Source organism: Rattus rattus, chromosome 3 (genome assembly GCF_011064425.1).
Source record: "Rattus rattus isolate New Zealand chromosome 3, Rrattus_CSIRO_v1, whole genome shotgun sequence".
Lineage (NCBI taxonomy): Eukaryota > Metazoa > Chordata > Mammalia > Rodentia > Muridae > Rattus > Rattus rattus.
In genome coordinates this window covers 65153565-65179104 of record NC_046156.1, presented here as the reverse complement: position 1 = coordinate 65179104, position 25540 = coordinate 65153565, and the positions used below count along the sequence as shown (strand labels likewise).

At 48.3% G+C, this 25540-nt stretch overlaps 1 protein-coding gene across 1 annotated transcript; it reads right to left on the bottom strand.

Annotated features, from left to right (window-relative positions):
• Positions 1 to 6337: 6337 nt before the first annotated feature.
• On the bottom strand, positions 6338 to 25403 carry LOC116896688 (polyamine-modulated factor 1). The gene is made up of 5 exons (XM_032898077.1): positions 25192 to 25403; positions 12110 to 12215; positions 11317 to 11417; positions 8073 to 8268; positions 6338 to 6807 (listed from the first exon to the last, which is right to left on the bottom strand). Exons 1-5 carry the CDS (start codon positions 25341 to 25343, stop codon positions 6754 to 6756), a joined length of 609 nt encoding a protein of 202 aa, XP_032753968.1. The 5' UTR covers positions 25344 to 25403; the 3' UTR covers positions 6338 to 6753.
• Between the last annotated feature and the right edge of the window lie 137 nt (positions 25404 to 25540).

Sequence of the window (25540 nt, the reverse complement as noted above, 5' to 3'; positions counted from 1 at the left end):
CTGACTCATAATGGGCCAAAGTGAACCTTCTGAGTATAAAAAGGCATTAAAGAGCATTATTTTAAAAAGGGTATCCATTTTGAGCAACAACATTTGAATGAATTCATGCAGTTTGTTAAAAAGACTAGTCCTGGGCTGGAGAGATGGCTCAGTGGTTAAGAGCACCCGACTACTCTTCCAGAGGTCCTGAGTTCAAATCCCAGCAACCACATGGTGGCTCACAACCATCTGTAAAGAGATCCAATCCCCTCTTCTGGTGTCTGAAGACAGCTACAGTGTATTTATATATAATAAATGAATAAATTAAAAAAAAAAAGACTAGTCCTTGGGTTCCCAAGAAAGGTACTTTAGATGAGAAAGCCTGGAAAAAGGTAGGGAAAGACATAAAACTATGGATTCTTGAACATCCAGATGAGGAGGAAAATGCCCCAGAAAATGTGGTTAGCTACTGGTTTGTAGTTAAACGGGCTTTTAATCATGCAGAGGTCACTGACTTACCAAACCCACCTTCTGGTTCCACTGCTGGGAGTGCACACCTTTAATTTCAAAACCTAAGAAACACTTCATCCCTCTCCTGCAAAATAGTACATGGTGGAGTTGGTGGGTACATCCCCCGATTCTTCTGAAAATGAGGATAATGAACTCCTAGATCCAGAGGATGCCTATGATTTAGAGGAAGAAGCAGTTAAATATCATAATCCTGATCCCCCACCCCATGCTCTGTACAGACTTCCTAAGTCCTGATTGGCTGCTGCTGCCAGAGACGGGGAGGGGGATCCTCCTCTCCAGTGCTCTCCTATCCTATTGAGGGTAGAGAGCCTGAATGGGAGCCCATATCTTACCAGTTGATTAAGGAATTAAAGGAGGGAGTGTCTAAACTCGGGCCTACTGCTTCTCGTGTTTTATTTCTTGTGGAAAATTTAGCAGGTGCCCCATGCCTCCCTTTGATTGGCAAGATCCTGCCTTTCAGGAGGCCAATTTCTGTTGTGGAAAGCTGGATAAGAGGATGAAATTCAAGGGCTTCTGCAGTCTAAGGGGATAAAACCCCAAGAATGGGAGGATAAAGGCTTCCCGTCCTATAGAGGCCTGGGAAAATGGGCCACTTTGGATGCTCTGTTGGCTGTACCAGCTCCTGTTCTTAAAGAGGTTACTGCTAGTGCTGTCGGAGCTCGGAGAGCTCTGCCTACTGGGGATACTAAAATTGTTCCCCGGGCTGAGGTTAAGCAGAGAAGTGAGGAGCCGTATGCAGAGTCTGTGGCAGACTGATGGAAGTGGTAGGAAAGGCTATCCCTGAGGGACCTGCAGCTGACATAGTAATTAAACAATGGCCTATGAAAATGCTAATAACAATTATCAGGCTCTACTGAAAGGCAGAAGAAAACGATCCACTCTTGGACATTTTTTTTTTTTTCTTTTTTTTTTGGAGCTGGGGACCGAACTCAGGGCCTTGCGCTTGCTAGGCAAGCGGCTTTACCACTGAGCTAAATCCCCAACCCCTCACTCTTGGACATTTTATTTGCTATTGTGTTGAATTTTCCCATGGTGGTACAGGGTCTGGCATTTGCTGCTGCAACAAGGGAATGGCCCCAAGACAGCCTCTCTTTAATAAACAAAAAAGGGGAAGTCCTGGTTCTTAGGTGTGTTTTTCTTGTGATCAGTAGGGGCATTTTGGATGAGACCATCCTCTTAAAGGTGAAAGTCAGTTTCCTGCTCCTACAAAGCTGTCTCCAATGCCATCAGGAACTGTTCCTACTACTCTTTGTCCTGATTGCCAAAAAGGATTTCATTGGCAGCACAACTGCAGGTCGAGTTTTCATAGAGATGGACAGCCTCTGACAGCCCTTCAGCAGGGAAACCGATGGCAGGCCCAGTCCCAGGCCCCTCAAACAATAAGAACCTTGTGCCTCACAACCATCTGTAATGGGATCCGATGCCCTCTTCTAGTGTGCATGAAGACAGTGACAGTGTACTCAAACACATGAAATAAATAAATCTTAAAAAAAAAAAAAAAAAAAAAAAGGACCTTGTGCCCCAACAATCTGTTTCACCAGACAGGCGAATAGTTGACACCTTGTTCCATGCTACCCCAGGGAGTGCAGGATTGGACCTCGGTGCCACCTCTGATTAGATATTAACTAAGGACTCCCACCTACATTAATACTTACGGGAGCCTATGGATCCTTGCCATCTGACTCTATGGGTCTTACTTTGGGTCAGAGTTCAACATCTCTTCAGGGGATTCCTGTGATTCCTGGGGTTATTGATGCTGACTACACTCGGGGATTCAGGTTATGATAGCCTCCGCTTGTCACACCTTACAGATTCATCCAGGACAAAGAACTGCTTAGTTGCTTCTCCTCCCCTTGATTAGGAAAGGAACTTCTATTACTGCCCTAGAAAGATGTGCCTTTGGGTCTAGTAATATGGTATTTTGGGCACAAGAAATTACTAAGACAAGACCAGTTAAAACTTTATTGGTACGGGGGAGCACTAGATTATATAAAGGGATTGCTAGATACAGGAGCGGATGTCTCATGTATTTCAGGAAAGGATTGGCCCAGTGCCTGGCCAGCTGAGATAACTGCATCCAACCTAGCTGGAGTGGGCATGGCCTCTAGTGTGGTTGGGAGTTCAGAGATCCTTCACTGGAAGGATGTGAACATGCAGGAATCTTCCAGACTTTTATCATCCTTTCACTGCCCTTTGTACTCTGGGGAAGAGACATGCTGGATCAGATGGGTGACTTTTTGATTTCCTCCAAGGATCCAGTACTGTTGCAAATGCGAAAAATGGGTTTTGAACCTGGAAAAAGGGTCTAGGAAAAAATTTGCAGGGACAGGTTCAGCCAGTACTGCCCAGACAGAAACAGAATAGACTTAGGGTCCTCCTCCTCCTTCTTTTTTAGGGGTCGCCGACGTTACAGCTGATAAAAATCCTGGCTTTATGATCAGCCAGTCTGTGTTGATCAGAGGCCCCTTTATGGAGAACATATCCAGGTTGCCTATGAATTAGTGAACAACATTTACAGCAGTGACACATACAGTAATCAACTAGTCCATGGGGTACTCAAAATAAATTAAAAAATGGAGATTGTTACAAGACTTAAGAAAGATGAATTAGACTGTGGAGGCCAAGGGGCATTGCAGCCTGGTCTTTCATCCTTAGTGGCATTTCTTTAGGATGTCCCCTTTTTGTTATTGATTTACAAGGTTGTCTTTTTACTATTGTTCTTCACCCTGGCGATAGGAAACATTTTGCTTTCAGTTTGCCTTCAATAAACTTACAAAGACCTTACAAAAGATATCATTGGAAGGTGTTGCCCCAGGGAATGAAGAATAGCCCCGCTTTGTGTCAAAACTTTGTGGCCATGGCATTACAGCCAATTCGGAGAGGGTTTCCAGAAGTGATGTTATATTATTATATGGATGATATTCTTTTGGCTCATCCAGATTTGCAGATACTCAAGACAGCTCTTTCTAGATTGATTAAAGAACTGGCATATTATGGATTGAAAATAGTTCCTGACGGGCTGGAGAGATGGCTCAGTGGTTAAGAGCACTGGCTGCTCTTCCAGAGATCCTGAGTTCAATTCCCAGCAACCACATGGTGGCTCACAACCATCTGTAATGGGATCTGATGCCCTCTTCTGGTGTGTCTGAAGACAGTGACAATGTACTCACATAAAATAATCTTTTTTTTTTTTTAAAGATTTTATTTACTTATTATATGTATGTATGTGAGTACACTGTAGCTGTCTTCAGACACACCAGAAGAGAGCATCAGATCCCATTACAGATGGTTGTGAGCCACCATGTGGGTGCTAAGAATTAACTCAGGACCTCTGGAAGAGCAGTCAGTGCTCTTAACCACTGAGCCATCTCTCCAGCCCCACATAAAATAATCTTAAAAGAAAAGAAAGAAAGAAAATAGCTCCCAACAAGAACAGGAAGACCTTCCTTTCAATTATTTAGGCCGAAAAATAAAGACTGCTCAGATTTACTATGAAAAGATCGTTCTGGATACTTTTCATTTAAATACTTAAGTGATTTTCAAAAATTACTTGGTGAAATAAAGTGTGTGAAGCCTTATTTGAAGTTACCCACAGCCCCTGCCCTGCCTGCTATTCTTCAGACTGGGTTTCAGTGCATTTCAGCCCTCACATTATAGAAACCTACTTCCATTGCAGCCTGATCTTTATCGACTAGCTCTGTAACCTTGACTAGGCCTCGAATAATCCAAAGATTACTTCTGCTCATGTCACTGCCTGTGTAGATGCCCCACATCCAATTCTTTCCACTGGTGCCACGGGCACTTTGGAGTTTGCAGGGGATTCTCAAGGGGCTTTTCATGTTTCATGTATCAGTTGTGTTTTATCCAATTGTCTAGCTTTTATAAAACATAATGCCTGTGTCATTTTGTGCCAACCATCATATGTGTTGCTATCTGTTCACGTTAATGGCACCTGATTTTCAAATCCTCCCTTATGTTAGGCCCCAGTCGATTTGTAGCTGCTTTGATTTTAGGCATTCCTGCCCTGGTTGATATTGTGACTTCTTTTGCTCTTTCTACTGTTTCTCTTGTACGAGTTTCTCATACTGTTCCTCATGTGGATCAGCTATCAAAAATGTTAGTTTGGCTCTGACGTTCCAGGAGCAGACAGATAGGAGAGTTCAGAACAGGTCAAATGCATGAGAGGAAGCAGTCCTGTTTATGGGTAATAAAATTCAGAACATTAACATTCTACTGTCTGTACAATGCCTCATTTAAATGGGTTTGTGGAACTCCCCTTCCTTACAATGCCAGGGAGCAGGCCTGGGATACAGTACAACATCATATACAGGGGGTCCAGAGTAACACAGGCCTGGGTTGGAACATTAACCAGTTGCATGGAAGAACTGCTGATGTTAGCAGCTCCCATATTGGCTCCTCCTCCCTGGAAGAAGTGGCCGTGGTCTTTGCCTCTTCTGTACATGAATATGTTGGCAACGTCAACCTTGGCTCCTTCATAATTAATGTTACCATGGTTGGAGGTTTATTCATTCTTCTCCTTATTTTTCTTCCAGTCATTATCTCATTGACTCATCTCATTGTTTCTTTTCTCACCGTTGAAGTCTGAGCCTTGCAGCTTAAACAAAATGGGGGAAAAGCTTGAGTTCCTGTCCTGACTTCCTTTGATGATCAGTGATATGCAAGTGTGAGCCAAATGGATGAATGAATGAATCAATCAATCAATCCATCTATCCATCCTTTCCTCCAGTTGCTTTGGCAATGGTGTATATCATAGCAATAGTAACCCAAACTAGGACAGGTAGCATGAGACCAAGAGCGGAAAGCTCACAGTCCTGGGGCTGACAAAGGACAGTATTCAGCTCTGAGGCAGTGCCTGAGGAGGTCAGGGAGGTGCACAGGGCTGGGGTATAAGGCCAGGTTTTGACCCTGTGGTTTTGATACTGCCAGGGCCGCCTCCTAGTGTCAGCCTTAGGGATTCCCAGCTGCCTGGCTGGGTAACAGAAAGGCCTGTCTACACAGCGACAGAGCACCTTAGCCTATCCCAGTCTCCTGTCTGAGAGCTACCACATCTCCTAGCCTGAGTTGGGGTGGGAGGTCAGAAGGTGATCTAGTATTGTGACCTGTCTGACATTTTTTTTTTTGTTTTTTGGGGGGGAAATGATCTCATGATACAGATCAGGGTAGCCTCAAACGCAAGAGATCTGCTGGCCCTGACCTCCAGAATGCTGGGACTGGAGACATGTTCCACTATGCCTACCCCTGAACTGTCTTTGGTAACTCACCCGCCAACCTGAACTAAAATGACACAGGCCAGGTAGGCAGAAAGCAGAGCACCCAGAGGTATAAATCCTGTACCTTTCTGAAGAGCAGCTAGAAGGGCCCAGCTGTTTATGGAGACAGGTAGAGGAGACCACTATGGTGCTTTTTCTGTCCTTAGAGTTTCACAGAGAGATCTAACCAAGCAGCCCCTGGTTGAGGTGAGGCTCTCAGCAGGAGAGAGGAACATCTGCCCCACCCTAGGAAGGACTGGCCCTTCTATTGGTGGGCCTGGGGTAAGAGTGGGGTGGGAGAGACAAGGTAAAGTCCTTGTACTCAGCTACCTGCAGGTCTCATCACTTTTCTGTGCCCTAGAGAGCAGCACAGGCAGCACCGGCTATGGTGACAGCTCACCCTGACCTCAGAGAGCCCTGGGTCCTGCTGTCCTCAGCACAGGGTGATATCAGAATAACCCACTCTTGGCTGCAGGCTTCCAGAGCCCTCAGACAGAGTTCAGGAGCCCAGAAGTGGTCCTGACCCCAGACGCCTGGCAAGGAAGCATCCTCACAGATTACAGTGTGGTAGAGGAAGTTTATTTACGGATGTGGGGAGAACATGGCAAGGGCCCTTGGGCTAGCCAGCAAGGCAGCAATCAGCCGGGGAGAACATGGCAAGGGACCGTGAGCTGGTCAACAAGGCGGCAATCAGTGAAGACTGAAACACTACCCAAATCCAGTCCAGGGAGGGCTGGGGAATCAGGAAGGCATGGGGCAGTGCTGGCTGCAACTCCAGGAGACAAAGCCTGGTGTCTGATGCCCAGGGTGGGAGTCCCAGTCTTGCAGGCAGAAGATGGCGGCAGGAAGCTGAAGGTAGTCTGACCCTCCCAGAACCTGAGCAGTAGAGGGGGCTTCATCACTACCTGGAAACTGGCTCCACAAGTGCTCTACAGGGCTGCGACTGCTCTCAGCTCTGGGGCCCCGTGGCTTCTCACTCGGGCGCCCTCAGCACCGACAACAGCTCCCTCTGCTCTCTGTGTAGAGCCTGGAACCAAAGGAAGAGAACAGCCGTGTGGGGTGAGACAAGTACCCTGTGTGCCAGGCCCTCCTCCAGCCCAGGCCCCCCTAGAACAATGTGGATGTTCTGTGGCTCATGTCACGGGTCTCGCCAGGATGTGCTAGGCCCTGACCGTCCATAGGTATTTATGGCAGTGTGGATGCCCTAGCCACCTCTCCTGGGCCTCTCCACATTCAACCATAACTCCCAAAAGTGGCTCCAGAGCCTTTGTCCTCACTGGAGAAATTTAGTCCTCCTAGTGCTCAAATTCCAACCCAGGGCCTAGGCATGCTGAGTAAATGCTCACGCAGTCACTGGGAACTGAGACAGTGAAAAGGGCTCTGAGGTTCCCACACCAAACTGGAGCAGCTCGCAGGTCGGGGGACCACAGTTAGGACAATTTATTATCCAGGGAGGTGGGGTGCTAAGGAGCCTCATGAGGATGGGATGGGGGGGGGCGCTCCAAGGCCCTAAGCACCAGCACTGGGAGACTGGAGGGCACGGGACAGGTCTTCCACCTGTGCCACCTCTCTGAGGCCAGGGCAGGCTGCAGCTCACTGGTCACAGGAAGAGAAAGCCAGAAGGAACCACGATTCTCAGAAGCAGGATGATGTATGTCTTAGAAAGTGACTGTCCACTGTGCACTGTACTAGACACAGACTGGGGACCTATGACAGATGAAGAGGACCTGGTAGTAATGCTGTCACTTGGACCCCTCTGAGACTCTTAGAACTGCATCTGGAGCCACTAAGGAGCCATCTCACCACCCCAGTCACACCTGCCACCTGCACCACCCAGCTCCACTGCCTTAAAAGTCCCTTGGGACCAACTTCAGAAGTCAGCTTTTCCCAAGGGACACATGCTTGCTACCACCTGTTTCCATGTGCCAGAGGCCAGAAGAAGATGACAGACCCCTTGGAACTGGAGTTATGAGAGTTGTGAGCCATCGTATGAGGGCTAGGAATTAACCCATGTCCTAGAGAACACCTCTTAACCGCTGGAGTCGTTCTGATGCACGCAGGGTGGGCTCCACTTGGACAGAGGCCCAGGTTCCTATCCTTTCTGGCCATGCTCACTTAGCAGCTGCACAGGAACATGCGCTGTGACTGGACCTCAGCACAAGCACTGAGGAGCCAACCTCACACAGCCCAGCACAGCCCACTCCCAATGGGATCCCTCAGGCTGGGAGAGAGAGGAAGCCACCAACCCCGGGGGGCTGAGACAAGAGGAAATCAGCTGATCCAAACACTTGCCTGCCATGTTTGCTGGACGGCCTGAACCTGCTGCTGTAGCTCCTCCACCTGCCGGCGTCCGGCCAGCACAGCCTCAGCCAGTTCCTGGTTCTTGGCTTCCTGTTTCCGCACTTGACGGCACAGGGTATCCTGCTGCTTCAAGAAGTAGGGTGCCATGACACTGCACAGGTCTTTCTCTGGGATTCCACTAGGTCGCCTGGGGGCAGGGCACATGGGTCACAGGGACGGGGGAGGAATCTAAGCACACAGAAGGCTTCTATCTCCAAACCCCGTCAGCAGCTGTCCTGCTTCAAGTCTTGTGCTAGGCTAGGACTCTACTGGGATCCCTTCACCTCCTAGACCTGCTCCTGATGGAACTCTGGCTCCCTGTCCCTCGGCCTCCCTGCCCTAAAGGCATCCTCCAGGTCTCCCCTACAGCCTGCTGCTCTACACTCACTCACGCCCAGCCCTCCAGAACTCTCTCAAACTTGCCTCTGTCCTTATGGCCACGTGTTCAGGCTGGTACACTACCCCAACAGACTATGAGTTAGGGAGATCAAGGTGGAGGCAAACACCAGATTGGTAGCGCCTCAGAGATACTCAAACTCTCAGAGAACCTGTAAGAGCTAGTAGGTGTATTGAGAGTTTTGATCTCTTTAAAAACACACAAGTATTATAAAAATATGTTTTTGTTTAATCCCAGGTGTGGGATATAGGGCTGTGTCGTGCTCTGGCAGGGGTGTGGTCTTGCCAACTGGTAAGCCTGCAAGTTTCTGTGTGTGACATTTGGAATTCTGGGGACTTTTCAGAGGATACACAAGTGCTAGAGCCCCAAGAGTAGGGTTGCTCTCATGGCTGGGTAGCCCAGTGGTGCTTGGGTACTGCTGGCTGTTGTTGATCGTGGTTTGCCAAGCAGTCTCGTACAAAGAGACGGAAAAGAAGAATTTAGATATCCCGCCAGTGAAGATCAAACTTGCCCCAAGGAACCTGACGTTCCTACTCAGCAGGAAGTAGTCTAATGACAGCATCGCCCCCTTGCCCTCTCTTCTCTCCTACCTAGTGCCAGGGGCTGAAGGCGAAGAAGTAGAGGAGTGGAAGAAAGAAAAACCCACAGAGCAGTCCTAAGTCCAGTTACCTAAGTCCAGTGAACGGATGTGTTAAGGCACTGGTTAACAAGCAAGCGCTGTTCTGTTTTATAAATTCCTGTTCAGTTATAAAACTTCAGCTCCCCTCTGACCCCTACACATTTCCTGTGGCATACACCCCCCAAGAATTAATAAATGTCATGTTAAAATGTGAAAGGTATCCTTAGCAGAGAGGATCCTGAGCTTGGCTGCTGTTCTGGCTACTTGGGCGTTCTCAGAGGACCCTCAAACACGCATTCACTTGGTACTTTACCTGCAAAGAGCTACCTACTTGGATAGTGGTCCCTCTGCTGATAGCAGCACAGAGCCATGGACTCTCTAGTCCCAGGCCACCTCTGGTCCCCAGCCTCTCCACTTGCCTTAAGCTGCAGCCTGTAGGGTCCAGCCTGAGACACAGCTTTACCATTATTTATTAGTTGTTTGTTGTTTCTCTGTGTAGCCCTGGATGTCCTGGAACTTACTTTGCAGGCCAGGCTGCCCTCAAACTCACAAAGATCTGTCAGCCTCTGCCTCCTGAGTGCTGGGATTAAAGGTGTGTGCGAAGACAAGAATGAAAAAGATCTCCAGGCTGGGCCTGGTGGTCCATAGAACTCCACAGTACCTGAGAGACTCTGGCAGAAGGGTGAGGGTCACAGCCTACAGATCAGGCCTACTGGTTGGTGTGCACTTTGATCCCAGGCAGATCTTTGTGATTTCTCTCTTTCTTTCTTTCTTTTTTTTTTTTCTTTTCTTTTTTTTCGGAACTGGGGACCGAACCCAGGGCCTTGCGCTTGCTAGGCAAGCGCTCTACCACTGAGCCAAATCCCCAACCCGATGTGATTTCTTGTCTACACAGTAAGTTCCAGGCTAGCCAGGCCTGCATAATAAGGCCATAAAAAGCCCAAACCAACAATAGAAAACTTCATAGGGGATGGCTGGAGAGATGGCTCTGAGATTAAGAGCACTGGCTACTCTTTCAGAATTTGATTCTCACACCCACAGGAGGCTTACAACTGTTGGTAATGTCAGTTCCAACTCTGCTGCCCTCTTCTGATATACTAAGCAAGAAAGTGGTGCAGACACAAGTGTAGACAGAACCTTCATATATGGAAAAGAGATCAGTCACAGTCAATCTGACCTAGTGAGTTCAAGGCCAGCTGAGTGAACTTTAAAAGTAACATTTATTAGCCAGGAGGTGGTGGCCCACACCTTTAGTCCCAGGACTTGGGAGATAGAGAAAAGGCAGGAGGATCGACATGAGTTGAAAGCCAAGTTTGTCTACAGAATGAGTTCCAAGACAGAAAAATACACAGAAAAATCCTGTCTCAAAAAACAAAAATAAATAAATAATAAATTTTATTTTATGTGTATAGTGTTTTGCCTGTGTGTATGTATACCATGAGTGCCGGTGGAACCAGAAGAGGGCTCTGGATTCCCTAAATTGGAGTTAAGAATGGTTATAAACAGCCACAGGGGTGCTAGGAACCAAATTCTGGTTTGGAAGAATAGCAGCCAATATTGTAGAGCACTGAGCTATCTGTACAGGTAACGGAGGGAACTCAGTGAGACTCTGTATCAAAATCAAATGTAGAAAGAGGGCTGAGGCTATAGGTTAGCAGTAGAATCCTGCCTAGCGTGCCCAAGGCCCTGTGTTCAGCACCCAATACTACAGAAGAAAGAGATATGGCAACTCTGACCGGGAAGCTGCCAGGTATGGGCAGGACACAGAAAAGTCCTAGCTCCTGGAGCCTAGGCCACTCTGGTCACAATGGCCTCCTGCCCTCTACTCCTCACCTTGGTCACCAGATAGATGGCCATGTTGTCCAGACAGCAGCTGCAGAGGGCTGCCTGTTCATTACTGAATCTCTGGCCTCTACAACCACACTGAGTGGACAATACAGACTTCCTAACTATTTGTTGAATAAACAAAGCCATGTGTCTGGTCGTCTAATCTGTCCATGAAGCCAAACCTCACTATCTGGCCCCATCCCCCAGCCCTCCCTTCTGTTCCTAAGGCCTCAGGGGTCCCAGGAAGGCCTCAAACAGTTCCCTTCCAGAGGCCAGGAGCCCAGGAACTCAGATATGGGTTATCAGATATGGGATCCTCAAAGTTGATAAACCCTCTCCCCATTTGTTCTCACCAGGCTGTCTCTCCGTGATCTTTGCCTTCTTCTATTATCTTATCCAGGGAGTTCAGGACAGCTTCTAGGTTCCCCTCCTCTTTGATTTCTGAGATTTCCTCCTGAGCAGAGAGGAAGAAAGACCTCATGCATGCCTCAGTGGAACAGCACTTAGAAGAGTTACACTGATTTTGATCGCCCTCCTTAATAGTCCAATTTCTCTACACTGTTGTTTTTTTAAAGGTTTATTTATTAATTTTATGTATATGAGTACACTGTCCCTGTCCTCAGACACACCAGAAGAGGGCATCAGATCTCATTACAGATGGTTGTGAGCCACCATGTGGTTGCTGGGATTTGAACTCAGGACCTCTAGAAGAGCAGTCAGTGCTCTTAACCGCTGAGCCATCTCCCCAGCCCGTCAGTGTCTGGTTTTGAGAACTAAGAATAAAATCTAAAATAGCAAGCACTTATTAAACCAGTTTAATATATTATTCCCAGTTTATTCCTCAGATTCTTAAAGGTCTCTTCAGAAGCTGGGGGGCGAGGGTGAGTAGTGCCTGTGTTGCCCTGGTTGAGCACACGCTGCCTTGGCTGCAGACACCTTATAAACACACATCACAGGACAACGAGAGCAGGGGCACTGAAGGTCTGCACTGTGTGGAGGGCAGGGCTGCCTGGTGTTACAGCTACTGCACTGGATGGTAGTTCCGGGAGCTGAGCACACAGAGACAGCTCGTCGACTGCCATCTTTAAGGACCTGAAGGTAGAGCAAAACCTAATGAAAATGGCCTCTGGCCACTGTGCCACTCACACGGATAGACGTCTGCAACTGAGCCACAAACTTGTCATAGATCCACCGCGTCGCCTCAGGGTTCAACTGGTGCAAGTGTTTGTAACAGCTGGCGAACCTCTCATAGCTGTCAGGTAGGAGACAAGCAAAGTTGGGTGATCAGCACCCAGCCAGTCACCTCTGTGTTTTTTTTTTTTTTTTTTTTTTGTTGTTGTTGTTTTTTGTTGTTGTTGTTGTTTTTTCTCTTTTTTCTTTTTTTTCGGAGCTGGGGACCGAACCCAGGGCCTTGCGCTTGCTAGGCAAGTGCTCTACCGCTGAGCTAAATCCCCAACCCCCACCTCTGTGTTTTAACACAAGACTCAGTTTTGTCAACTGAGACCCAGGTAATGGCTGCGATGCAGATCTGTCAAGTGACAGGTAGGCCACTTCTACTCCCACCTAGGGCTCTAGCAGTATTTACAAATAGGTTATGGGGCTGGAGGTGTAGTTCAGTTGGTAGACTGTTTGCCTATAACATGCATGAAGCTGCTGTTTGATTCCCAGTAGTTGGGATCAGGAGTTCAAGGTCACTCTCAGCTACATAGTAAGTCCAAGACCAGCCTAAATTACAGGAGACTCTGTTGGAATAAACACAATAAAAATAAAAGCAGGTCATTGTGGTGGCTTGAATGATGTCTTTGTTAGTGTTTTACTGCTGTGAAGAGACACCATGACCAAAACAAGTCTTATAAAAGAAAGTATTTAATTTGAGGCTCATGGTTCCAGTGGGTAGTATAGAGTCTATGAGCATCATTGTGGGAAGTAGATGGGCATGGCACTGAGACAGTAGCTGAGAGCTTTACATCCTGATCCAAAGGCAAGGGTGGGGGGGACGGACTTGGTGTGGGCTTTTGAAATCTCAAAGCCCAGTCCCAGTGACACACCTCCTCCAACAAGGTTACACCCCTAATCCTTTCCAAACAGTTCCACTAACTGGGGACCAAGCAGTCAAACATACAAGTCCATGGAGGCCACTCTTATTCAAATCACCACCATGAGAATGGCCCCCATAGACTCCTATGTTTGGATACTTGGTCCCGAGTTTGTGCAGCTGTTTGAAGGTTAGGTCTGGCCTTGTTGGAGGAGGTGTGTCACTGGGATGGGCTCCGAGGTTTTAGAAGCTACACCATCATTGCCAGTGTCTGTCTCCTCGCTTCTGTGTGTGGATTAGAAGTAAGCTCTCAGCTACAGCTGCAGCAACATGCCTGACTGCTTGCTGCCACACTCCCTGCCATGGCCGTGGACTCTAACCTAAAGGAAGTTCTTTCTTTTATCAGTTCTTTGGCCATGATGCTTTGTCACAGCAACAGGAAAGTAACTAAGATGTCATTCAAACCACCACAATGACCTGATTTTATTAGTTTTATTGTTTGTTGATTTCAACAGGGTCTTGTGTAGTTTCGGCTGGCCCTCCTCCTGCCTATATGTCTCTGTGGGTCTGGTTTACCTCACTCAGGACCTTATCTCTTTTTTGTGGGGACAAATCCTACAAGCCAGACCCCACTCCCCACTGCTGAATTGTTTCTTTTTATGGAGTTGTAACCTAAGTGCCTGCCTTCCAAAGGGAAGAAACCTCTCAGCTCTGAGAAGCCGCTGACTGTTGTAGACCCTTGCAGCAGTGGGGGCTATCTGGGGAGGTTTCTCTTTGAGGCAGGGACTTAACATTACAGAGGTCCCTAGGGCAATCTGGGTGGTAAAGATACTGCTGTCCCACTTGACAAAAGTGGTCACCAAGACCACTCAGCCAGTGAACCATGAAGGCAGGACCTGCACCCAGGCAGTGTCCCTATGAGCCAGCGTACTTTCTCAGTGCACAGCTGGCTGGTCTCAAACAAACTGAGGTCAGGGCCAAAGTCTGCTCTGTCCTGAGGAGAAGGAAGCACAGACAGAAGGGCCATGAGGCTGAGGCAGCTAGGAGTGGAGCAGGGCTGTAGCCCGCAGCCCAGGCCATGCCTCCATCCTGGCTGCCCACTGTGCTTAGAGTCCATACTGCTTGTTCCCAAGACTGCTGTTGGCATCGAGGTTCCAGCATCTCTTTCCACAAGGATATTACATTGTTTATAAGAAAGTATAATTTTATGTCTGGCCAACACACCGCCATGGGCGCTTTCTAAAACATCACTTTCCTTCCCTGAGTGTAGTTTTCAAGAAATCCACAAGGCATCCGGGCCATTCCCACACTGGCACCGGCTGACTTAAATATCCAAGACAGGACTCTGTAGAAAGTGTCCCTTCTTGTGAAATGTGCTTGTTTCTGGGGCCCTTCATGTTTACAGGATTCTCATAGAATCAGGAACCCCAGAAGAGTTCTCAGGTGACACCTATGGGCAGAGTCTACTTCACCCCTGCTATGGGTCCTAGCCACTGCTGGAGCTGAGGAGAGCTATGCCGGGCTTGACCTGGATGCCTGAGTGGGCTGTGAAGACGAACAGGATCCCAGATGTTTAAGCCACAATTACCCATTTCAATCCCAGCCCACATGGGCAGGCATCATGTGTCCCTCCACAGTCCTCTTCAGAAGCCACAGACTGAGTGGCTGGCACAACTAGGGAGAAAACAAGATGCCCAGAACTGTGCTGTGGGCTGTGGGCTGGACGGGTTCCCAGCATCTGCCCTTGGAATTGTCCTTTTGATATCTGAGCACAGTCACCCAAGGGCACTAAGGCAGCAACGTCTCCCTCAGATAGAGGGGTCTGTGAGGCTGCTCAGTGCACCTTCAAGTGAGCACCTGTGTTAGCTGCTGCCGCTCTCCCTGCTGGCGACTGCAGGAGGGTGGAATTCGCAGCAAACACCCAGTGAGTACATACAGCTTGAAGAAAAATGGTCTGAGAGGGGGAAGGGTGGGGGACAAAGAAGGAAACGAAGATGTCGCTCAGCAGCAGAGTGTGCTTAACATGCTGGAGGCCTGGCTTCAATGCCCTGCATGAAAAAGTAAAAAAAGAAAAAAGAAGAGAAAAAGACAAAAATCTAGGGGAAATGGGGGTGGGGGTTAGGGAAGGGAGGCAAAAGAGTTCTGGGTTCTCTCTCTCTCTCTCTCTCTCTCTCTCTCTCTCTCTCTCTGTGTGTGTGTGTGTGTGTGTGTCTGTGTGCATGTGTGCGTGTGTGTGATGTGTTCTCATGATGTTGGGTGTCTTCTATCTCCTTTTTTTGAAATTTTATTATTTTCGTTCTAGTATAGGTGTTCTGCCTACATGCATGTCTGTGTACCATGTCCGTGTCTACTGGACATAGAGGCCAGAAGAGGACCTCAGATCCTTTGGAACTGGAGTTTCAGATGGCTGGGAGCTGCCATATGGGTGCTGGGAACTGGATGTGGGCCCTTTGCAAGAGCAGCAAGCCATGTCTCCAGCCCCTGGTTTGTCTGTTTGTTTTAGAGTCTCACTATGTGGCTCATTCTGGTCCCAAACTTCTGAGCTCCAGTGATCCTCTGGCCTGGGACGAGGGGCTGGGACTACAGGTGATGCCACAATTGGTGAGTGACTGCCTGGCATGCAGAAAGCCCTCCAGGTTCAATCCCAGAAGTACAAAGACCAGCTGTGGTGGTATCCTCCGCATGCAATCCCAGCAATCAGGAGTAAGAAGCTAAAGAATCAGGAGCTCGAGCCGAGGAATCACCCTCAGCTACATAGGAGTCTGAGGCCAATCTGGGGGTTAGAAAAGAGAGAGACAGAGAGAAAACGAACCAGGCATGATAGTATACACCTTAAAAAGAAAACAAACAAAGGGGGCTGGAGAGATGGCTCAGCAGTTAAGAGCAATAACTGCTCTTCCAGAGGTCCTGAGTTCAAATTCCAGGAACTGCATGGTGGCTCACAACCATCTCCAATAGAATCTGATGCCCTCTTCTGGCATGTTTGAAGATAGCAATGTTGTACTCATACATAAAATAAATAATTTGAAAGAAAGAAAGAAAGAAAGAAAGGAAGGAAGGAAGGAAGGAAGGAAGGAAGGAAGGAAGGAAACAAAAAAACCCAAACTGGGTGATAATCCTTTAATCCCAGCAATTAGGAGGCAGAAGCAGGTGGATTTCTGCAAACTCAAGGCCAGCCTGGTCTTAATGAGTTCCAGGACAGCCAGGACAGTATAGATACCCTGTTTCAAAACTAAACCAAACCAAGACAAATTTAAAACCTCATTCTAGGGCTAGGGACCAACCTCAGTTGGGAAAGTGCTAGCCTACACATACGAAGCCCTGGATTCGGTACCACATAAAACAGCATGGTGGACACCTTGGTACCATCTCAGGAAGCAGAGGCAGGAAGGTCATTCAGACGAGCCTGCTGTATGACACCCCTTCTTAAAACAAACCCCAAACCCAATGACTAGTGGTAGGTATCTATAACCTTGTAACACAGTAAATAGGAGGATCATAAGTTTAAGGCCAGCCTGGGCCACAAAATGAGATCCTGTCTAAAAACAATACCAACAAAGAAGTCCACAAACTAAGCTTCAAAACTGGGATGAGCTTTCTAGTGCTACCAGGAAATGGGGAGGTAGAGCTTGAGGCCTAGGGGCTTCCAAAGCTACTGAACAATGTCCTCACACAACAGCTTTCTGAATTCCACTGTGATAGATTCAAGTTTTTTTTTTAATTTCTCATAAAAATGTATCTATGTGGGGTTGAAGAGATAGCTCATTGGTTAAAAGCACTGGCTGCTCTTCCAGAGGTCCTGGGTTCAATTCCCAGCAACCACATGGTGGCTCACAACCATCTGTAATGGGACCTGATGCCCTCTTCTGGTGTGTCTGAGGACAACTAGTGTATTTATATACATAAAATAAACAATTTTAAAGAAGAAAGAAGAGGAACTCCTGAGGTGACTGTAGCGGCTGACGTTAGCCCAGCACATCCTCTCACTGCGCATGCGTCATCTGAACTCACGGAGGCAGCTTTTGTTTTCCTGCTCTGAAGACCCAGGATAGGGAGGAGTGTGTAACTCAGTGGTGGAGCACATGCATGCAGTCAGTAACCCAGAAGTGAGAACAAGAGAGTCACTGTGAAGGAGTTTCACTTTACAGAAGTGTGACGTCAGAGGCTGGGGAGAGGTCAGCCGGTAACATGCTTGCCATGCGCGCCTAAGAATGTTGATGCCCAGTGCCCATGTCAAAGGCCAGGGCTACAGGGCTGGGCACAATCCCAGCACTTTAAAAGCAGAAGAGGCCTCTACAATTCAAGGTCAGTCTAGTCCATACAGTTCCAGGCTATTCTGGGTGACATAAAAAGACTATATTTTAAAAAGGGCAGGGACGGGTGGGGTGGTTGGCAGCAGATCTGGACTTGGAAGCACCCACTGTAGAAAGCAGAGAACTAGTCATCTGTCACCTGGTTTTTGTTTGTTTGCTTGTTTTGGTTTGTTGTTGTTGTGGTTTTGAGACAAGGTCTATGTGACCTTGGCTGTCCTCAAATTCTCTATGTAGGTACCCAACTACATTGTTTTACACACACCACGAAAAGGTAAACACAGACAATACACGTGTAACACTCTGGGGCAGTACCACAAGAGAACACAGTGCCAAGGGAGCAAAAAGAAGTCCAGAAGTTGTGTGTGATGGTGCACCCCTGCAGACCCATATCAGGATGCAGAGGCAGGGGAAACACTGCGAGTTCTAGGCCAGCATGTGCAAAATGAGAGATGCCTCAAAACCCAAAATTTACAAAAAGCAGGGCTTGCCTTCTTTGGCTGCTGTGCACAGCCGGCTTCTCGATTCAACAGTTCCACAGTTTGCTCACCAGAGGGCAGTAGCGACCGACACAAAAGTAGTGAGGGTCTGACAGCAACAGATCAACCTGGAGACAGACACCCAGGCTGTCCCATGACACCTGCAGTTACAGCAGGTTCCATCCCTTAGAAGGGATGCTCCAGTTGAAGATGTAGAGCAAGTCCCTAGAATGCACCAAGCCATGGATTCAATCCTCAGAACACAGCCTTCGAGACTGTAATAATCCCAGCACCTGGGAGGTGGAAGATCAGAAGTTCAGGGCCAGCCTGAGCTACACAAGACCCTGTCTCAAATACAAACACTAACCCACCACATACAAACAACTTACTGAGCTCCAGCAACATGGCAGCATAGCTGACCAACCTTGCTGATACAAATCCAAAGCATGACTGCAACTGAGGGCGAGGGTGGAAGTCAGGATAGATTTGCCACCTAAACATAAGGACTGAGCTTGGTACCCAGCACCCATGTAAAATTCCTAGGGCTCAGGAGTAGAGCTGGGGACTCTTGGGAACCGATGGCTGGCCAGTCTAATCTAATAGTCAAGTCCCGGGCTAGTGAGGGATCATGCTTCAAAATGGCTGGATGGGTAAAGGTAACTGCTGCCAAGCCTGACGACTTGAGTTTGATCCCTGGGACTCACAGAATAGTAAGGAGGTGGCTGCAGTCTGGAAGGGGGCTCCATTAACAGCAGGTGTACTGAGACTCAGGTGTGACTCAAGGGCTGTGCAGTGTATACACGTGTGCAAAGATGCAGTTGTCATGGGAACAGTTAGAAGACTGACTGGTATCTGGCCCTGTTGTAAGCATTTTAGGTGAATTAGCTTACCAAGTCCTTATAGGAACCTTGTGATGACCCTCCACTATTGTCATCCCCAACACGTGGATGTCCAAGAACTGGTAGACAGAAGCATGTCCAAGGTCACTCAGCTGGGATGTGATGGAGCAGCTAGAATGTACACTCCACCATTCTGGGAAGGGAGGGGCCTGAATCCAAGAATCCAAACTGATGGACCCCAAGAGGGAACCATAAAAGGGCCAAAGGGACTGAAGCAGAGACTGAGATCTGCACAGACTGATTCAAAAGGATGGATCTGGGAGGGGCGACTAAGGCGCCTGGAAAAGGCAGAAACAGCAAAGACAGAGTAGGGGAGATCTGGACAGGCAGATCTGCACTCAGAATGAACTCCCACCACGACCAGATCATCTGCTCCTGAGGAGTGGGCAGGGAGTTTCTATGGCTCACACAGAAACCCACTTTCTGTACAGAACTGCTTCCCCAATGCCAACCAGCTTTGCTCCTATGCATGTTTTTCTTCTGGACGTCCAAGGCTGGGGTAGATCTCCAGCCTCCCAGCAGCTCTATCACTAGCCCCGCCCATCCCTCAGCCCCATCCCCCACCTCCTTGCCATTAGTTTAAAATGCTGGCAATGGGGGCATAATTGATGTTGCTCTTTCCTTGGGCTAACATAACTATATAAGTCACACCCTGCCCAGGACATTCCAGGTCACAACACTGGATCAGGACACGGTAAAAACTTAGTTCCCTCAGCTTCATGGAACCTCCTTCTCTGTGACAAGCTGTTGAATGCACTGTGGACTGGTGGGAGACCTGGCTTTCTCTGAATAGTACTAACTGGCCTTTAGCCTGGGCTCCACTAATACCACCAACCCAGTCTCCCCTGGCAGGTTCAAATGTCACAGAAAAGGAATCCCTTGCTTGCTGCAACTAAAGGCTGTTTCAGAAGGTTCTGGAGAACCTTCTGTCAGGACAGAAAAGATCTCACTTTTGGAGAACAAGGGGAGTGCAGCTAGCAGGGCCATGCAAGACTACATTTCTATATTGTGAAGCCTAAGAACAGCATATCTGCCACTCGGGCCTCAGCCAGGCCAACGAAAAGAAGGACAACAGGGCAAGAGTCTGAGGTCCACCTGAAGCCAGCATGTCCAGTCTTCCTCTTGTCACTGGGGCCTGCTGCACAATCTGTTCTCCTGCTCAACCTAACATCTATATTAAAAATGTGTAAGCCATGGGGCTGGAGAGATGCCTCAGAGGTTAAGAGCACTGAATGCTCTTCCAGAGGTCCTGAGTTCAATGCCCAGCAACCACATGGTGGCTCACAACCATCTGTAATGGGATCTGATGCCTTCTTCTGGTGTGTAAGAAGACAGCTACAGGGTATGCATAAAATAAATTAACTTAAAAAAAAATGCTTGCAAGAAAAATGTGACCCACATAAAAGCCAGGCACAATCCGCATGTACCTGCAACCCAGCAATGGAGAGAGGGCTGTGGGACTTGCTGACTGCCAGCCTAGCTGAGAACCTGCCCAGAACCAGGGTGGAGGTATAGAGGGTACAGGAGAGCACCTGGTGACCTCTGGTACCTGAGTATGCACAGACACCCTTGTTCATATATACCACACACACAACTTTTTTTTTTTAATCTGCTGAGTTGTAGGGAAAACCAACCTGGGTTTTAAAGATTATACTGTCAAGGGGCTGAAAAAATAGCTCAGTTGGAAAAGTTCTGGCCTGCAAGCACCAAGACAAAGTCTGACAGTTCTGGGGGTATAACTATTTTTATTTCTCATTTTATGTGCATGGATGTTTTGCCTACATGTATGTGTATGCACCACATACACACCTGGTGCCAGCAGAGACCAGAAGAGGGTGGCAGTTTCCCTGGAAGAACAGTTACAGATGGGTATGAGCCACCATGTGATCGCTGGGAATGGAGCCTGAGGGGAGCCTGTGTTTGATGCCCAGAACACATGTGAAAAAGTCTGGTGTGATGATGTGTGCTTGTAATGCCAGCACTGTGGAGACAGGGGAACTCGCTGGCCACCGTCAGGTCTCAGTGACAAGTCTCATGCCCTGGTGGTGAGGAATCCTTTCTCAGGGAACATGGTAGAAAGTTCCTGAGGAAAGCCACTGGAGGCTGCATGTATACCCACGAGGCACACACACTCTAATCTTGGTGTGGTGACTCACACTTGTCTCAGCGGTGTACAGACTGAAGCAGCACTACCATGAGTTCAGGGGCAGCCTGGTCAGCTCCAGGTCAGTCTGAGCAATGGAATGTAAGTCATCTCAAAACAAACCAAGCACCCCATAACCTATAGGTGATATCTTACGAATAAAGAAGTTTTTGTGTGACTGACACTTTACCCTTGAAATCGAGGCCCTCTAATGGCTTAGTAGAGTTGCAAGAATCCAAATATCTGCATCCATCTTAAAAGTCTGGAGCCCAGTCAATACTCAGGAGGCTGAGGCTGGAGGGCTTGGAGTTTGAGGCCAGCCTGAGCTACACAGCAGGACTCTATCTCAAAAACAAACTCTGTCGGCAAAAGACTTGTACTGGCAGGAAATCTCCAGCTACTCTCCGACTTCGCTGCTCCTGAGCAGTGACCCATTTAGATAGTGAGTAGCCTTTACTAGGCCCTGTCTACATGGAGACCAACTGAAGTCATATTTAACTAAGGAGGGGAAGAGTGTTCCATCAAGAAGTAACCGGGAAAGTGTGTCAGGTCTGAAGACATCACATTTGCATGCAAGGTGCAAGCTTTGCACCCAGGCCACCAAGCAGGCAGTGTGGCAACCCCAAACCACTGAACACGCTGAGAAGGACATGATGCAACCTGAGGACTGGAGAGAAGTTTCTGGCTAAGGCCAGAAGACAGATCTGGAGGCTGATGCTGTACCAGAAGCTAACAAGGTTGTAAGTAAGAACAGAAACAAGAAATACAGGCAGGGTCAGTGTGAACTCTCAAACAGGACTGTAAGGTGGTTAGACAGCAGCTGCTCCTGACCATGAAAAGGACGCAGGAGAGAAGAGAGTAATCCACGTGGAACCTGACCACTCTGGAGATTTCTAGCACTAAGTGTTGAAATAGGTCTGACATTCAGATGACCTGGGACTCATTCATCCCAGAACTGTTTCTTGAGTATCCAAATGTGTTGGTCGATGCTGTAGGGTGGATGGACACCTTAAGCCAGACCTGTATACCTCTGAGAGCCCTACTGTATGTATGTGAAGGTGTGCTGTCATAGTTTGCACAGCAAATGACTCCTAAAGGGCCCTGTATTCAAAGCATGGCACAGCTTTTGCTGCTCGAGGTGGTGGAACCTCTAGGGAGAAGCCTAGTAGAAGGAAGTCAGTTCACGGGGACTAGACGGCGGAGGGACCTTAGGACTCCCGTCCCTCTTCTTCCTGCTTGCTGTGAAGAGCTGAGTGGCTTCCATGCTTGATACAAGCCAAAGCAACTGCAGAGTGAATCCTCTAGACCATGAGCGAGAACGAGCCCTTCCTATTCGTCTGTCTCAGGAGCTTATTAGTCAGGACCACAGGACGCCGAGTCTCAGGTGCTGTGGCCCAGGCTTGCTGACCACACACCAGCAGGCGTTATCCTTCAGACCTCCAACTGCTGAGGCGGACATCTCAGCCCAGGAATCCTTTATTTCTACAACAGCCAAGTTGAGAACACTCAGATTGGCACCCACAATGCCTCTGCAAACAGACCAGCACTTCCTCTCTCCAGTTCTCCTTGGTCTGTAACAGAAATGCCCAGATTCAAGAGCAGGTGCGCTCGGCTGGGGGGTCAAAGGCACTTCACTTCAAGGGGAAGCCTTGTTTGTCCTTCCTACCAGCACCTGGGACCGCATCGCCCTTCTGCTCTTCACCCTGCCTCCAGTCCCTAAGTTGCTGGTATCCCACCATGCCAGGCTTCACCTAGGCCACCAGGGCAGGAAGCTCACGGGTCTCTGTGACTGCTGCATATCCAGCAGCTAACAGTTTAGGCTCCATCTATCACCTGCAATGGTGTTTGTATTATGAACACCCTGAGGGCCTGCAGTCAACAAGTAGATCTTTGTGAAGACCAGAGTTTGGGATATTGGCTGGGAACAGTGAGTGGATGATGACTTATATATAAAATATTTACAAATTATTTATCAAACTGCAATGGGGAGGTTGTGGGTGGGACTGGAAAGATGGCTCAGCTGTTAAGAACACAGGTTGCTCTAGCAGAGGACCCAAGTTTGGTTCTCAGAACCAACATAGTAGCTTATAACCATCTGCAACTCCAGTTCCAGGAGATCTGAGACCCTCTTCTGGCCTGAGGGCACCATGTGGTGCTCAAACACATACAGGCAAACCACTCACACTTGTGTAAAACAAGTCTTTGATCACTATTCTCTAGCCAAGGATATGTCTACCACGAATATCTGAACACCCCAGGGCCTGTACCCATAAACTTTTAATATTTTTCTTTTTTCTTTTTAAGATAGATTCATTCATTCATTCATATTTATGAGTACACTGTCACTGTCTTCAGACACACCCAAAGAGGGCATTAGATCTTGTTACGGATGCTTGTGAGCCATCATGTGGTTGCTGGGAATTGAACTCAGAACCTCTGGAAGAGCAGTCAGTGCTCTTAACCACTAAGCCATCTCTCCAGCTCTACCTTTGGTTTTAAATTTATTTTCTTATCTGTGCTCATTATGCTACCATGCCCTGTGGCTATCTTTTTTTTTTTTTTTTTTTTTTCCGGAGCTGGGGACCGAACCCAGGGCCTTGCGCTTCCTAGGCAAGCGCTCTACCACTGAGCTAAATCCCCAACCCGCCCTGTGGCTATCTTGTTTATTGTCTGTTACCCACTGAATTTGCTGCTCTATACACCCACAGCCCCAAACACAGAGAAGGCAGGAAGGTGTGTTAGGAGTAAGTGAGGAGCCGATCACAAGGTCCATGCAGAAGAAAACACTGCTGCTGTGATGCTATGGGCCTGTCGTCAGCGACTAGAGAGCTGAGACAGGATTATCAGCCCAAATCAAGCCAACTGACAAGTTATTGAGACCATGCCTCAAAATAAAGAGTTTGTTTCTTTAAGCTGCCAGACCTGAGTCCTAGGAACTAAACCTAGGCCCTTGGGAAGAGCATAGAGTACCCTTAACCACCAAGCCACTTCTCCAACCCCAGGACTTATTTTACATTTTATCAGTGGGGAGCGCAGGAGCTGGAGTCACAAGTAGAAATGAGATTCTGGACCTGGGTGCTGGGTCTCCAACTCCAGTCCTCTGTAAGTGTAGTAAGTGCTCTTAGCCATTGAGCCATCCATCCCTCCACCCACTGCAGATTGAAAAAACTTTAAAAAGGGCTGGAGATGCAGCTCGGTGGTGGAGCAGGTGCTGAGCACAGGCTCGAGGTTCTACCCCGTAGAGAAACACAGAAACATGATTGGAAGCCAAGACGCCCAGATTACAAAAAGAGATGGTCTCTTTGTGGCATTTCATCCTGTTTTCCAGGGTCCCTCAGCCTCCGGGGTGGCTGTCCTTACAGGTGGTGTGCCAAGCCTCAAAATAAGGAGTGTTCGGGGCTCAGCTGGTGAAAGCACCCACAAGATGGTTCGCATCCATTTGTAACTCCACTTCCAGAGGATCTGATACTCTGACCTTTGTGGGCATTAAGCATGCATGTGGTGCAAATACATACGTGCAAGCAAAATACCCAGACATAAACATGACCAAATCCAATTATCATTTTAAAAAAGGAAGATTCTTCACCAAACCACCAGATTGATGAATGAAGCACTGACCACTGAACTGTACCCCAAGTCCGTTGTTTTTTTTAAATATTGCGATAGGGTGTGGTTAAATTGAACAGGTCATTCTCAAACTCACGATCCTCCTGCCTCCACCTCCCGAGGAAGTGGGATTGTAATAGTGGGCCACCGAGTCTGGCAAACGGAAATCACCGAGGTCAAAGAACAGAAATCCTGCAAGATCGGTGGGGAATATCAGAAGCGTTGGCCTGGTGGGATCAGGGGCAAAACTCTCCCTTAAAACTATCCGATGTTGGGGTTGGGGATTTAGCCCAGTGGTAGAGCGCTTGCCTAGCAAGCGCAAGGCCCTGGGTTCGGTCCCCAGCTCCGAAAAAAAAAAGACAGAGAAAAAAAAAAAACTATCCGATGTCGAAAGAGCAAAAAGTTTCTCCTTATGACTACAGGTTTAGAGCTCGCAAACTCCCGCGCCTTTCCGCTCCAGCCAACAGTGCTGTGTTAGGCCTAGGTAAACAGATGACCTCCGGGAAAGGACGTCAGCTGCCCTAAGGCTGCTGAGGGGCGTCGGGCTGTTGCCTTGCGGGAAGGTGGAGAAGAGAGTTCCGTGCCTTTCCTCTTGTCCTCTGCAACTCGTGCCAACGGAGGACACTGCGAAAATCTTGGCCCAGGGGCCCAGCTAATCTCACCAGGTCGTCCCATGTGACTGAGCCAAGATCTCGCGGGATTTACTATCACAAAGACAAACCCTCCTGCCGCCTCTTCCCATTGGTCCCCACCTACCTCTTGCCCGCGACTAGTTTCTGGAGGAAAGTGTCCACTATGGTATCGAGGAGTTTCACCCTGGAGATGGTCGTGTCTCCTGGCACAGCTTCTGTAGATGAACCCTCGGGCCCCTTTTCCGCAGCCTCATTATCTTGGCTCACTTCAGCCATGTTGAAATTGAACCGCCAAAATGAACTGGTCCTGCAGCTCCTCCCAACAGGACCTCCGATTGGAGGCAAGGGAATGCCCGTCACTGAGCCGGATGGGGCGGGACAGTTGCCAGAGACAAGTAGTGCCTCAGACAATTCTCAGGGGAAAAAGCAAAAACCCAAAAGCCAAAGTTTAGGGGCTCAATAAAAACTTTTAA